At 46.2% G+C, this 16,462-nt stretch overlaps 1 protein-coding gene across 3 annotated transcripts in view; it reads right to left on the bottom strand.

The window, feature by feature from the left end:
* Window positions 1–15,999, bottom strand: part of acap3a (ArfGAP with coiled-coil, ankyrin repeat and PH domains 3a) — a 74,503-nt gene extending 58,504 nt beyond the window's left edge. Inside the window, exon 1 of one of the 3 annotated variants that reach the window (XM_030422576.1) lies at window positions 15,746–15,999. In XM_030422576.1, coding sequence (XP_030278436.1) covers window positions 15,746–15,792 — 47 coding nt within the window. In that variant the 5' untranslated portion in view covers window positions 15,793–15,999. The remainder of the gene's footprint in view (window positions 1–15,745) is intronic. The other 2 variants (XM_030422574.1, XM_030422573.1) reach the window with 2 other exon arrangements.
* Window positions 16,000–16,462: the final 463 nt, after the last annotated feature.

Genomic DNA, 16,462 nt, shown 5'->3' with positions numbered 1-16,462 from the left:
GATGATGGTGGTGGCGTTGGTGAGAGGGGAGGTCTCGCAATTAGGCCACCACAGCCCAGGGGGGAAATGGCACTTCAGACAGGGAGCCAACAAAGCCGGTCGTATAGAGGAAATGTGACACAGATTAACACATTGCAGCGCTTCTCTGTTAAAGGAAAAGTTCACCCAAAAACTGTCAAGTCACACATTATCCTCAAAAACAACTGATTTTTCTCTAGCAGCAGTCTCTTCTCAAATCAGTTTGTGATCTTGGAGCTTCCTGAGACTTGGATTACGCCGGATGAGCTGCGCCTTTTCACTTTTACGTGAACTTTTCCTTTAAGAGCTGAACGAGTGTGGGGTCTTTGCGAGTGCTTCCTGTGCATCGTCAGAAGGGGGGAAAACGGACTTGAGTGGACGGCCTCAAGTCGTGCGTGTTTATTATCACGTGGGACGCACGAAGAGGAGGATGTGTTGGACGTCACAGCAGTATTGTAGGGAGCGGGCGGGGAAGCGCGGCGCTGTTGATCGTTGGGGGGTAAAAACGGGAGAGGAAAAAGTCAGGATGTGAGAGGTCTCGGCTGGCGGGCGCAGGTTTACGTTAACTCGGGTGGTCTGGAGATTACGGCAACACACAAAAATGTCAATGAAGATATTCGGGATGAGGGAGACGTAAGAGGGAACACACACACACACACACACACACAGAGGATCCAGAGGAGGTCCGGGCTGTGAGAACCGGCCTGGACAATGTTCCATTGAAGGGAGGAAGACAATAAAGCCCACAGACGCGGTGCTCCTCGCTGCCTTTTTCTAGGCTGCCTCAGAATAGAGCGCCAATCCTACAGTGTAACACCCTGACATTTGGGTGAAATAGCTGAATTCCCTCAGTGAAAATCCCCACGCAGTTGTGATGTGTCCGGCGGTGGTGGTGGTGGTGGTGGCAGCGGCGGCGGTGGGGCTGAGCTGGGAGTCTTCCCGGCATTTTTGTGGGCTAAACATGCAGCTTGGCTTGCACTAGAAAGGCATACCAGACGTGTGAAGCATTCAGCTTCTTTCCTGTCTGAAAGCCTGAGAGATGGTGCTCGCAGGAACAACAACTCAAGACGACGGACAGCTTCCACATGAATTATACTGAATTCCCTCTCGTTCAGAAGAGTAACAGAAAACATGAAAACTTCAACTGGAAGTTCTTCTTTTTTTTTTTTGTACATTCCGATGGCCCCAGAGCTGCAGCAGATTCGCGGTTTACATACGCATGTGAGGATTGTTCGTACATCATGCGGGCGTCACGGTGTTGAAGAGGAGAGGTGATGAGTGCTGTCACTTCCTTCGGGTGTTTCCTCCGGTCAGCAGTCAGCAGCACGCCCCTGACATCACCCCCTGGCTGTCCTCCATGACCTGTGACCCCGTTCCATCAGTCCATGAACCTGGATGTTGATCTGACTCCTGAGTCAGCCAGCAGAGAGCCAACCGGACCCTGACGCTATCAGCAAAAGGAAGTACAATGAAGGGACACAGCCAGAGAGGATGCTGGGAAACAAGAGATCCAAAAGCCAGGCGTTTGTATTGCCCAACCTGAGATCGGCGCTTTAAATGTGGACGGAAGAAAAACAAACAACAATCATCTGCTAATCTTCCCTTTTGTGAAACCCGCAAAACCGCGTGAGAGACAAACCAAGATAACAGCAGAAGAATTAACACTGACAGCTGATGTGCAGAGAACAATAGCGGAGTGAAGCGGAGCATGGGATAAGTTCCCCCGTCCTCGGTTAACAGCGCTGAAACACGGCGCTGAAGAATGACTCTCTGGAGGTTTACAGCCACGGCGGCTCTGCCAGAATCAGAGCGAGGAGAAGAAAAACAGCAGAATTACACAGTTTTGTGAGAGAAGTCGAGTCACAGCTCATTGGTCTGCTCAACCAAAACCGCACTCTCCAAGGAGCGCCGCAACAAACATCAACAGCGGGCCAGAGAACAATGAGAAACGAGTTAAGTGGAATGCAAGAAATCTGGACGATCTGTGTGTTTATAAAAACGCAGACGAGGACCAAAGAAATTTTAAGCCCAACTGTGGCTGCAGCTGACAGCTGTTGTCGTTATCAATTAAAGGTGCAATGCGTAAAAGACTGGTAACCTGTTGAATTCATACTCCAAACACATAGGAGGCAGTAAATGACCAGAGGAACGCTAACTGCTGCTTACTGTGGCTCCCATTAGATAGTTAGCTCTATTAGCAGTGCAGCTAGCGGACATGTTAGCTGACTCTGTCCAGACAGGGGAGTGGCTAACGGGCTAGCATGCTAAACAACACACAGACGTCTTTGACATAACTTCAAGACTGTTTCTTCTTCACATTCTGTTTATATTTTTTCAATGTTTAAACAGATTCAAGATGACAGTTTAGATCATTTAACATTTCCAATGAAATGAGGTCCATCAGCTCCTGTCAGCCACAACAACAACCACCACAGATTGTTGATATGTTCGTTCAGCCGTCCCAAAAATGAAATGTTAAAAATCGCAATGGACATACGAGTCACTCAATAACAACATATCCATCCCTAGTCTGTAAATATCAGAGGAAGTTGTGCCCAAGATGATGTCGTCAAATCGTCCGAAGATCCAAAGATATAAGGTTTACGATGATACAACAGAGAAGTGCAGAAAATGATGTGTCATTGGAGAAGGTGGCGCCAGCAAAAAGCTGCATTTATGCTTGAAAAGTGACTTTTAGTTTGAGAATAATCAAAGTTAGGGTCCGACTGAAGGTTGGTCGATATTATCGGTCGCTATTGGCTTCTCACAGACTTATATGGAATTGTATATGGTATATAGTATATGGTGTCCAATATGCACCTGCATGAAAACTGTTTTCAGGGTAATAATGTAGAAAAATAAAAGTATCAGTCAACCTGCCGTTGCTTTTTAACCTCTGAATGTCAGAAAAAAGTTTAAAAAAACCAACAACAATAAGGAAAATTCAGCAATTTTGCCTTTAATCTTACATCCTGGGTCTTATTCTTACTGTTATTCATAAGATGAGAGCTTATTTTGTCCGACCAACCATCCAAAACCTAAAAGCAGGGATGTCTTTTATTCCGTATGGATAATTTTTTTATTTCAGTCAGTTAACAGTTTGGTCCGTGAAACATCAGACAACAGCAGAAAATAAGCTGACACCATCAAAGTCTTTATATAGTCTTTAATATTTCATGAAGTAAAGAAAAGCAGCAAATTCTCACATTTGAGAAACTAGAAATCGACTTTTCTTCAGGTCATTCGAGGTCGTTTCAGCACTGAGAATAATTCTTTATCCACTAACTAAAAAAAACAGTAAACAACATGTTTCTTCACTTACACAGCATTGTTTTAAAATTGATGGATTAAAGAAATGTCAGAGCAAATAATCAGCCCCTGTTCTCGTGAGCGCTGCCGGGCCGTCGTTTAAGTTTTATTAACGCCATTAAAGCTGTTTAAGGGATTTGCGCTGTGATTCGGGGGGCTGGGCGTCATAACGGGAGAGTCAGCATCCTCCTCACACCCATCGTCTCCCCGGGGATTTGCCCTTTCACTCCGAACCCCTGCTTTCAATATTTTTTGCGCGGACTGACGCATTTCCTGGCCCGTCCCTAGACCCGGTTCTGGCCCAGCCACACAACCAGGACTCTGCCCCCGCACACACACACACACACACACACACAGAGGAAAAGTCGAGGGGAGGACGGAAAAGGGAGAGAAGAGAATGGGAGAGTATGAGGCCGGGAGTGAGAGGGATGGAACAAATCAAAAACAGATGCTTGTACACGTGTGATTCAGCATTTCGAAAGAGGAGCGAGGCGCCCGAGGAGCCTAATGATTTCTTCTCTTTATCTCCACTTTCGCGCTTCGTATCGGACGTACGGTCGTTTCAAATTTAACCGCTTTACGGTTGAAATCCCTGCTTCTATCCATAACTCCCGTCCAGTTTCCTGACCTGTGGAGTGATAAACATGTAGGACGGGCTGATGTTGACACACCTGGAAACTACCCAGCCACTTCCCCCCGCCACCACCGCCTCCTCCTCCTCCGGCACGATCACGGCATTTCCAAGCAGCCTCAGGGGAGACGTTTCAGAGACGTGACATTAAACAGTGAAATCTGTTAGTCATAACTCTTTCTGTTTATCCCGTCAAACGTAGATCCGACTACGCGGAAAAGCTTTTTTAATTTTTTTTTAAGAATGCAGTGGTAAGACCGAACGAGGTCGTCGCGCCTGCTGACGGGTGACGCACAGCCACGATTAAAAAAAGAGCCGAGCCCAGTCGGCGTCTCACCGAGCGGGGCAGTTCCCTCCTCACATGCCGCCTTTGACTGGAGGGCGAGCTTTTTTAAAAAAACACAGCTGAGCCCGATGGGCCACGAGATAGGAGGGATGCAGCCGTTACGCGTGGAGGAAATTGGGTATTTCTTCCAATTAGTCGTTTTATCTTTGACCGTGAAAGAGGTCGGTGAAAAAAACCGTCAGGGCTGAACGCGAGGCGACCCCTAATGAGAAAACCTGATACACGTTAATCTGATTTCTAGAAGCTACGGCTCGAAACCTCTGTGTCGCGTTTCTAGGTCACGCACTCTCGAGTGAGGACGCGCTCTAAAACAAAGGACGCTCTCCAAGCTCTTTGGATATACAACTGATTCGCTCTCCGGCACTGAGTTACAGGAGCATACACTAAAACATAAAGTTGAGTTCAGGCAAATGTTCACCGTGTGCCAGTTGCATAAAAATTTGACCATCAGTCTTCTAGTGCATTCCTTGTTGATTCACCCTGAAGAGCCGGTTCACCAAACGTACAGACGTTAGCTGAAGCAGATTCATAAAGGATATCTAGAAGAGTTAGCTAAAACCCTTTGAACTCATGCCGACACGTCTTTGTATCCAACCAAGTCTTCCCATTGACTTTTATGCAATCGTGTCTTCGCAAAAGTCTCCTTTTCTATTTGCGCTTTACGAACTAAGGCCTCGAGAGCCCTTCTGCTGCCGGCAGACACTTGGAAACCCCTCCCCGACAACCCACTTTGCAAACATCCAAAAACAACTTTGTGCGACACCTCCAGCTGCGTTCTAGGGGGGAAACACTGCAGTCGGCCCGTGACGGCAGCTCTTCAGCCGACTGAGCGCGTTGAATGCATCTCCAGCGGAGCCCGTTAGTGAGAAAAATCACTCTGATCGGCTGATCAGCTGAGCAAGTCAGTGCACGGCAAGAGAAACGGAGAAAGAAAGAGGAAAGCCCCTCTACTATCTTTTTTTTCACCGGTCTTATCAGATGTATTGTTGGTTAGAAAAGGCTGTATTAGCAAGCGGCTCAATCATAACTTCATGTCCTCGTCCGGTGTTTCCCACACATATGTTTTAATAGGGCGGTTTTATGAACAGTCGTTGAAGTATATTTGACGACCCGTTTAAACATGTACATGCTGCTTTTATTTTTTCTTTGATGGTGGTTTTCTGTGTCTGGGCCTTAGATTTCACTTTGCCTTCTGTCTCAACACACAGCCAGTTAGCTTAGCCTAGCATAAAGACTCAAAGATGGATTTCCACCCTTTGGTGCTAAGCTAAGCTAACCACCTGTAGCCTGATATTTAACGGACAGATGTAAGAGCAGATCGAACTCTCCGCCGGAGAGCGAATGAGCCTGAACGGATGTGAGGGCAACAAATAATCACCGATCAGAGCCGAGAGGGGAGCTGTGCCGCCGCCCTCTCGTGTTATTAAAGCCTTTTTTTTTCCTGCAGTGCATCTGACAGCTCTGCTTTAACAGTACGGATAATCCAGCAGGAACATTAGTCAGACTATTTGTATTAACTCAGAAGCATAGTCCGTTTCGCAAGGCATAACCGGGCCGTCCTCCACGGAGTCACGTTGCAGCTGAAGGCTTAACTCCCTCCGTGCAGGGTCAGGAAGGGTTGAAGGTGCACAGACGATACTAATACAGATACGAAGGGATTCCTGCACATTTTCATTAGCAATGCTCCGCTGCACAAACTTCCTTCACATCTCTCGTGTTTCTAGACGGGGCAGAACACATGATGGAGCCTCGTCTCGGGGCAAATTGGAGCCCTTCTCCTACGTATCAACGGGAGAAGTGGATTTTCTCTCCCAAGCTGTTGGGAGACATTTGATATTTACAGGCATACGGAATTGGGATCAGATGTTCGTTCTCCGTTTGCCATAATCCAATCTGCTCGGGAAAACAAATGCGGGTTTTGTTCACCCACGCTGTGAAGTGAGACCAAAGGTTTTTTTGGATTATCAGCGTCAGAAATCTGCTTGGTGCGTTCCAGACTGTGTGATTCTGCACTCGCTTGGCCCCGGCTCTTGTTTTTCTGACTCCCCTGCCTCGCATTAGTCATCGCTGGTCTCCTTCGCCGTGGGTTGTGATAGGAATACTAATGCCAATTTACTACAACTCATCCATCATTGAAGGATCTGGATGTTGCCATAGCGCTGATTCAATGTCTGCGGCGCGGCAAAGGCGCAACCTGTGGCAACACCGGATGGCTGGTTTGAAAGAGAAAAAGAAGCAGCCGCGAGCTTTCGGCTCACTTTATAAACTGTTCACACTCGGCCGGCTGATCGGGGTCTTTGTCATCTCTCAGGATGTCCGTCAGGAGCAGATTAGCACAGTGTTCAGCGTGCAGCGGCCTGCTTTTCAAAAGCTCTTTGTGCGCGCAGTGTGTGAAACGTCTTGCAATTCATTAAAATGAAATGAGAGGGGCAGCCGGGGCTCATGTGGAGAGCCAACCCCCCCCCCCCCCCCACCACCACCACCACCACCATCGACGTCAACACAAAAGGGCTCAGGGATGACATCATCGCTGCGTCCTGCAGCATTCACCGGGGATTAACCTCCATTTACACAAATCATCAATTAACTTCCTGGATATGGAACACATAAACAGACACAGTATAATACCTGCAGCAGCACCGTCTGAAATTATTCACGTGTATCGTGACCTCACGGGTGACAACCAAAGAAACATCATTTTGAAATGACCAACGTGTCGTTTCTGACTCTCCACCGGCAGAAAGCGTCCTCGGAGTCGTGCTTCGTTTGTCGGAGACAGCAGTCTGGACGCTGAATAGACAAGATTGTCTCCGTCCAAAATCCCAACTTGATTCACAGTAACAATTTATTTTCCCTCCGTCTGATTTCGGAGAGTCCCCGAATCTGAGTCTCGCAATTTCCAACAATTCTCAGAGAAAATAATTCGAACTCGAGAGACGTCCTCGAGCGTCGTGATTCCGTGCCACAGAAAATATTTTATTTCCTGAGCCAGTCAGTTTCAGATTTGAGTGAGAATGCTTTGCTCTGGACATGTGAGTAGTGTCGAGTCACACTGCTGCTTTTAATAGTCACCGGCATGTCAGGTATGAGTCACACAGACTTTGAGCCATCCGTGGGAAGAACACACGACGGTCCGGTTTTCATTAAAAACTCTGTTTTTTCGCTGTTTGATTCCTCCGATCGCTGCCTCTTGCCTCGTCTCTCTTCTGTGTCCGACTCAAATCACAATTCATAACACAACGCACAGATTCTATTGGCTGAATAGCATCACATTGAGTGATTTACAATGCATGCAATTAGTGTCAGCGATGACGACGCTTCACCTATCCGTGACGCCTTTTTTATCTGAGGTCCATCTACTGTGGTGGTGTCACGGTACTGGAATTTACAACTGCGATACAATACCGTAAGAAAATATTGATATTTGACACCACAGGGAAAAAATGACAGAACACCGGGGGGGGGGAAAATTTCAGATTTTTTTGTTTAAGACAAATATAACAAGAATTCTGCACTCTGTGTTGAGATTACTTCTGGACGAGGTGGGACTGTGTAGAGCGTTGTGTGTCGGAGAGCGAATACTCGTGTATCGATCCTGCAAAAAAAGGGCATTGAAGAGTATTGAAACCATTTACAGCTTTCAGTATCGGTATGTGACGATGTCTGGATTCTTTTGACGTGTATATGTGTTGCACATTGCTCTTTGAAATTGAAACTTGTGTCGACTTCGACGACTGCAGCAACATCTTTCTAAAACAGCTCTGAGGAAAACGGACTATCACAACCTTCATAACGGGAGGATTTTTCGCAGCACCGTTGCGTTAGACTGCACTGGGTTTAGTAGGTGAGGTGTATATTCCTTCAACACGTAACGATAACCTCTGTGCGGCGACCCTCCGGCGGCTGCCCTACATGCTCCGGGATCCTGGCGCGCTCCGAGGCCCTTCATCTGGTCTCATTTAAAAAAAAAAAAAAAAAAAAAAGATGAATGCCTTTTCCAGCTAATGGCGCTGAGCCCTCTCGGTGGGAGGGCAACAACGCCGTGATTAAGAAATCATATTGCCGCGCGTATTATTAGATCTGTTTGCGGTCCCGTCACGTCGGGATGACACCAATTGGACGCTAAGCCTCCAGGTGTGACACCTTTTTTTACTGCCCGGGGGATTTCGAGCAGGCGAATGTGGGCCAATCCCTGATTAAGACACGCGGGCTCATCAACCTACACACTGCTGCTTTAATCCCCGTCACTTTCATTACCTGGGAGTTGTTAGCGGCCGGCGCTCGGGGCTCGCTGACGGGCCGGCGGAAATACCAGCAGACACTGTGCCACTGAGCTTTTCTCGGTCATTAAATCACGAAGGCGGATGAGAATTAAAATAGCAGAATAAACTCACATGGGCGGAGGGGGAGGGATGTGGCGGCGGAGCATGATTTTAATGCGTCTAACGCGGAAAAATCACAAGCAGAGGGCATTAAATTGATGCCAATGGCTTTACGAGGAACATTTTTTTGTGGTTCAGGCCTGAAATATGCAGCAGAAAACATCTATAAATGATATCAGCTGCAGTTGCTGCCGCCTGACTGGACGCAAAAGAGACGGAGACCGGCTTGATATCAACAAAGTGTTGTTTCTCGGTCACTATAACGCCGCGTCCCCCCCCCCACCGCCCTCAACTGGGCGCGAAGTCGCAGTCTTGGGGTGGAGCGCTCTTGGCTGAACAGAAGGGCCACTGACACAGATTCAAGATGGAAGCAGGTCAGTCGGAAATAGAGCAGAAGCAACAAGAGCGCGCAGTCGCAAAAAATCCCTTCCAGCTCCGTGCAGCTGGAGATGCAGATCCTCCAGAAACAAAACACGAGGAGAAAACATCCTCCGACCCCCGTTATAAGACGAACCCAGATGGACCGGGTGAATTCGACGCGACTCCACGCGTTAAAAGATGTTCTTCGCCTCATTAAAAGCCAATCGTTGTAGCTCTTTATACACGAGCGGGAACAGACCCCAACACGAAGTCCGCGGCGCTCCTCGGCAATAAGCTCCTCGCAGTAAATGTGTATTATATATGAAGTCGGCTAATGTAAGCCCACTATAAATTCCTTCCCCGCAGAGAAGGAAACAGACGGGCAGAGTACATCTTGAAATATTAAAAAGAAAAAAAAGAAAATAATCCAGAGGCTAAATGAGCCTGGTACTTTCCAGCCCCGCTCAAAAATGCACAGTATGCAAAAGCAGAAGCTGCAAGCCTAATTTGGAGAGAGTGGGACCGTAAACACCGCGTAGATGCACTGAGGAAACATGCAGTCATACGGCAAAACAACAGCGGCGCGTCAAGAGCTCGGCGTTGTTCATCATGTAATGACTTTCGCTGGAATCGAAGGTCAACTTCGAGCCTTTTTCCAGTTTATCTGCAAATGTTTCCGGCGTCCAAGTTGTGAGGATTATTTGACTTAAGTGACGACAAACAGAATATTTTTTTATCTTTTAAGGAGGAAGGTCGGACAAAATGAGACATCCGAACATGCTCACTTATTTGAGGGGCCGATGCCAAAAACAATATCAGGAAGTAAAAGTAATAGAGATATCAACATATTGGCCGCCATTTTTTGCAGTGATCCCTCAGACGTCTTTATAAAACACTTTGACAAAGATATTTAACTGAAGCAGGCATTTTTTTTACACTTTAATGATAATAATTTAATTGAGTCTTATGTCTTTTTGGATTCAAATAGTATTTAAGAAAAATAAAAGACTCTATAGTTAATCAGAAAACACCAGCGTTCAACGATTTACAACAAAAGATAGAAAATCAGGTCGTTGTGAAAGTTCGGTTTCCTGAATCTGTTCCGAGTGAACCCTCTTCCCAAAGAAATCAATATAGGATCTCTGAAAAACTAAAGAAAACAAGCCCAACACATCTCTGACGCTGTCGGGGTGACCTTTGTACCGAGCACACAGAAAGAAGATCTCCGGGAGAGGAATCACTGATCCTGCTTCTTTATTCCGCGGACCAAAACTTTCAATCAAGGGTTAAAACTGTGACACCCCGATCGATTACAGGATCTAATCGATTATTGTTTTGTTTTGCCTACATTTACCATATTCTACATCAGAAACGTCGCTGCTTGTATTCCTTCTCCGCTTTTTCACATCACAAGCAAGCCTTAACTTAATCTCTTATCATTTCCTCAAACTTCCACCGAACAGCTGTAGTTAATTCATTACACGGATTCTCTGCATTCCTCTGCATCAGCCATCTCCTGGTATTCGACATGCAACCCCCCCCCCCCTCCTGCCGTCACCCTGTCATCTGACTGTGTGTCACAAGTCCGTCCGTCCTGTCGTTCTCTCACAGACGCTGCAGACTCTCTGGCAGCGAGCGCCACAGGTCATTGGCCTCGGATTCCCCCCCCCCCCCCCCCGGCCTGTCATGGGGGGGGCTCTCTGCGCCGCTCTGTGACTCGGTGACAAACACATCAGCATGAAGGCCGCTTCGCCTCGCCTCGCCCCCAGCTGTTCACATGGGAAGGGAGGAGAAGGGCTCATCGTGGCTCTCTGCCTCCAGGCCATTCAGACGCAGAGAGAAAAGAGTCTGTCTCTCAGCGGAAGCAAGAAGCTCTCTGGACAATAGTCACATTCTGCTGAGGGACTGATGGGACAAGCCGGGACGCTGAGAATCCCCCCGAAACCGTCCTCAGAAGATCTGCATAAAAACAAGAGGCGCTCCTATGTGGCCGAGTCAGAAGAAACTCTGATTAAACACAATACATGAGTCCTAACTTTGAGGCGTTTCCAATGTTTCCGGCCTCGTAGATATTCACAAAGCCTTTCGGGGCTGCGGGTGCAGAAGAAAAAAAACACAAACATTACATTTTTTAAAAGCACATTTTGATGGCAGGCTGACACCCAACGATGAAACACGCAGCTTGAAGCGCCGATGAACTTTGCATTCATCAGCTGTCTGTCACGAGAGAAGCCGCCAGCCTTGTTTCATGAACTGTTTTGAGCGAAAGAAATCGGCTTTTCGTCAGAGGATGGCGCGCTGTGGGCTACGTGGCTGCGTCACGTGCGGATGTGGAAGTAAACAGCAGCTAAGAGGGGAAACAATGCAGAGAGGTTCTTCAGGAAACACTTGTGTTGCACGTCAGCGACGAGGAAATGCAACGACTGCGATGCAGACGGCCGAAACAGCTGATGGGTCGCGTGAGACGGATGTTCGCCGCGTCAGAGTTTGTTCGGAAACTCTCTAATTTGCGAAAAAGACAAGAAACACCTCAAGCAAGCGTGCAGATGTTTATTGCGAATTGGAGGGCGTTTTTTTCCTAAATTTGTGATGTGAAAATGTGATATTATTCAAAATGCTTCATGCACAGCTACCAAACTGCTTTAAAAAAAAAAAAAAAAAAAGGGGGTAGAAGTCAAAGTCCATCTCAAAATGCCACTTCTGATGAACGACAACAGCGCAGTCCGGTCTCTGCGCGTCCCTCGTTGTTCCCCTCCGACAGCGAGCGAGTGTGACCTCGGGTTAACTCGTCGGCGGGGGGAGGGAAAAAACTAAAATCCTGCTCAGACGTTGCGTTTTCCTGCAAACGTTGTGCAGGAGCAAACACAAACACACACGGGTTCCTGCGGCCGCGTAATCATCACACGCCACTTTCTCAGAGCAGATGTTGAGGAGAGCGTCGCCGGCTGCGAGTCTCACATCTGTGCGAGTCGGCGTCTCCGTGGAGACCAAAACACAGAACGCACACAGTTTGTTCGAGGGATGTGTTTTTTTCTCTCGAGGGCCCCGAGCCGGACCGGTGATTCATCGTGTTGTTGGGGGGAAGCGCTTGAACAGCACATTTAGAGCGCAGAAGAAGAACCCGTGTCGTCCGCCGTGTCCCGTCTACGGTTCAAGCTGGAGCGAACAGATAACAGGAAGCCTGATACACGTGAGAGATAAAGTGCTCGCCGCTGATTTCCCGCGTGATCTTACACGTGTAGAAAGCGGGATGTCAGTGCCAATCCTAACAGCGAGAAGCCTTGGTTTTCCAACGTTCTGGCCCTGTTGCTTCCTTCCCATCATCCACCTCCAGGGCTGTTACATAACGCCGCCGCCGCCGCTTTCAGCCCCACAAAGGAGCCGTTTGAACGCTCTCTGAAAAACACTGTTACAGGCTCCAGTGGCCTCGGGAACACGCGTTTACCTCGCCTCTTTCAAGCGTCTCTTCCAGTCATTTAAGCATCCCGGGCGGCGGATAAAAGGGTCTTAACATAAAACCGGAGGAGAGCTCACAATGACGGAAAGTGGAGCACGTAAGAGAGGGCGAGAAAAAAAAGATCTGTACAGTGTGAGGAGGAGGAGGAGGAGGAGGAGGAGGAGGAATATTTTCATTCCACATCCACAAAAGATAACTTCCAACCATTCAAGAAAAAAAAAAAAAAGAAACAAGAAAGAAACAAGCGAGGCGCCTCGGAGCTCAAAATAAAGAGGCGAGTGAGTCTTTAGCATGCAGCCTGTCTCTGCTGCTTAGCATATGAAACGAGGACGGAGACGGTTCGCGCAAATAACCTTCAGTCAGCGCTTCCTGAGATGTGACTCCCTCCAGCCCAGATGGCAGCCATTAAAAAGGTGCCGCTGCCAAGCGTGGAAGTCTTTGATTTTGGGAGCAGAGATTTTTATCTCCGGGAGCCAACACAAGTGCACTGTTGGAAAGTCACCGAGTGGATTCATTCAAACGCCGCTCTTTTTTTTTTTTTTTTTTTTTTGGGAGAAGTTACTTGAGGATTTTCTATTTTCTGCTACGTTATACTTCGACACCGCAGTATACTTCTTACCCCCGCTGCATCGATCTGACAGCTGGAGATACTTTTAAGATTAAGACTTTACATGAATACACACGATTTTATTAAAATACAGCGCTTCGTTTGAGATTAAACGAAGGTTGGGTACACTTTTCAGATGTCAGAGTTGTTAGAAGTTTGTTCCAAATCAAAGACGAGAGAAAATTCCAAAATATGAATATGAATTTTGGCTTCCTTCCTTCATTAATCATCTCATGACCCCCTCAGATTTATCCCGCGACCCTCCGGAGGGTCTCGAACCACATGTTGGGAACCTCTGGAATAAACCTAACTGAGGATGAAGAAGTTCAAACTCGCTCCACCTCAGCCGGCTACACATGATAATGATATTTTCTCTTTAGCTAGATATTGTGTCAGTTTATCAAAGAATAAAAACTGCCAAGAACACAAAACGTGACAAAGCGACGACACAAACCAAACTTCAGCGGAAAAAAATTCAGAAATAGGAAAATAATAGAGTCTGTTTACAGAGATTTTGAGATTATACCCTCATTTTTCTGCCTCTTTCATTCAAAGTCTTGAATAAAACATTAAGTGCAGAACTTTTACTTTACTGGACAAACTTTACAGAGTTGTATTGGTGCTTTTACCAGCTCAGTAAGTGTAAAACCCCTCCTCCCCCTCCTCCTCCTCCTCCTCCTCTCCGGGAGCAGAGAGACCAGGTTCAGATGTGGGTGTAGAAAAATTCCTGCCTTTGTTTATGTAACCTCTGGTGAGCGGTGGTCGGGGAGCTTTGGCACAGGCTGTGTGGGGAAACCTTCAGTTTCCTCCGATCCATCGATCAGTTTCACCGTTTGAACCGGAACTGACGCACGAATCGATGAACCGTCAGTCAGCTGACAGAAAACGGATCAGCGGCTGCTTTCAAGCAAAAAAAAAAAAGCCATAAATCATTTGGTTTAAGCTTCTCAATGCTGCGTCTCTTTGTCTTATCTCAGCTTCATGTTCATGTTCAACTCTGCATTTAGCAAAATCTGACGGACGTTTTCACTATTTTCTAACATTTAATCGACTGAAAATGAATCAATAAGAAAGCAACAAACTGTGCAACTGATGATGACGAGGAATCTTGAATTGCAGGCTGAGCTTTATCATTAATGAACTTTCAGATGAATCATATCTTCAACAAACTATTAACATTTTCCTGACTAAACCTTTAATTATGTGGTGTTTAAAGCCTGATGTCAAAAATGTGAACTAGTTTTCTTGAGCCTGAATGAAATATCACAGTATTAATCTCAGATTTATCAGTATTGACGTATGTTTTGGCCGATATGCACCAATAAGAGACAGTTTTTAATGAGCCAATAATGCAGAAAATTGATGATTAGATTGATTCATCGTCATCAAATCCCCCGTTAAGCTTACAGTTTCAGTGCAGTGATGTCATTTTAGACAATAAAGTATTCATCCGTTACAGATCTTGTCCGATGACAAAAATCGAGGGATCGTAATCGAAAATGTGAGTTGTTATATCGGAATTCTTTGACTCCCTTATATCAGTACGGTCCCAAAAATGAAGCAACGCAACGAAAAACTTCAAAATAAAACTCAACTTCCTGTACAGTTCCACATGGCAGGCTATGGATCCCTGCAATCATTCATTCAGTCAAACTACACAGGGATTATTCCACCATATTTTTGAAAAAATGCAATAAAATAAACTTCATAAATGGCGCTGACACTCGTAATAGATTCATCTGACTGATACCAGATGTTTAGGGCTGATGTTGATATCGATATTAAGGGTGAAAACATTCCAATATCAATATATAACAGCTGATATTCTTAGATACAAAGAAAATATACAAAAATGCAAATTTTTTGCAACTTTCCCCTGGACAACATGTGGTTATCTGAGGCTTCACTGGGAAATTAATAATCATAAAGAGTCAAAAAACAATGTCATATATCAGCAAATATCGGACAACACACGCCCAATATCGACCCATAATATCAGCTGACCAATATCATGACTAATCGATTGATCATTCTCTCAGTTTTTTTTTAGCTGCTTTCACACAAAACAAGACGCTTGAAGGCATCTTTAAGAACCTGGAGGGGGATTCCTCACGTCTCCTGACATTTCACAGCAGAGTTAATGAACCGATTGATTGATACAGTCAGTGCAGTGTTGTGAGGAGTTAAATCATAACTGGTGTGTCAGTGTGATCAGCTCCTGATCAATGGATGAGAGGATGGTGTGATCAGATCTATGACAGCAGCAGCAGCAGCAGAGAGGAAACACAGCGTGAGGAGACCAACCAAGTTAAGACTTTGATCTGAGCACGTGACAGCTCATCATCATCATCATCATCATGCCAACGGTTAGATCCAGACACCCATTGATCGGATCAGGGTATCGATCCCAGCAGTTTTTTTTTTTTTTTTTTTTTTTTTTAAGTGCAACGTGTCGCGGTTCGGGTCCAACACGCTGCATCACAACACAGCAGGACACGTTCTCATAATGTGTCTCCCCCCTCAGGCTTTGAACGCAACGGGGACCGTTGCGTTCAAAGCCTGAGGGGGAGACACATTATGAGAACTCAAGTCTCGTGTGAGACGTGACAGCGGGACATGAGTTCCACGTTCTTACCTGAAGCGGGGCGAATCTTTAATACATTCTTCAAAATCCACCGTCATCTTGGGCCGGAGTCAAGTTTCAGTTTTCGATTAAAATGCGGATTTCATGTCCCGGGTTGTGTGAAAAAAAAAAAGAAAAAGAAAAAGAGAAGAGAGGTGGAAGTATCCGACTCAGAGATATCGTCCCTCCGGCTCCGGCTCCTCTTGCAGCGGCTCGCTCCCTCACTCAGCTCCGCTCTGAGGCTCCGGAGCCGCCGCGCTCAGTACTGGAGCCCCCGTGCTGCCTTCAGGTGCCTCCTGCCAGGCTCGGAATTTTAAGCTGCCACGTCTGACTCGTAGCTTGTGACGTACAATATTGAATTTCTTCACGTAAGAAACGATCGAGGGGGCTCCAGCTCACAATTTTATTCATCATCGTCATATTTTTGCGATTGATCACCTCTCGTTTGTTCTAACGGCATTTTTTTTATTAAAGAAAAAAGGTTGACGCAATTTTTTTAGAGCCCAATAGACGTCTTTAAAGATACTATTTATAAGAGAAGTTGATTTTTGAGTCAGTATTTGTTGGGGGTGAGACTCAAAAATCAACTTTTCGTACAAATAGCACCTTTAAATATCTTCTTTTCTTTAAATCCCTCATTTAATATCATAAATAGCTACAAATTCTCTTATTTAAGAAGATGAAATTGACATTCTTGCTTGATAAATGATGGAAACTATTCATCAGTCA

The sequence above is a fragment of the Sparus aurata genome, chromosome 7, assembly GCF_900880675.1.
Source record: "Sparus aurata chromosome 7, fSpaAur1.1, whole genome shotgun sequence".
NCBI classification, from domain to species: Eukaryota; Metazoa; Chordata; class Actinopteri; order Spariformes; family Sparidae; genus Sparus; species Sparus aurata.
Note: the sequence above shows the minus strand (reverse complement) of the source record. Positions and strands in the feature narration are given on the sequence as shown.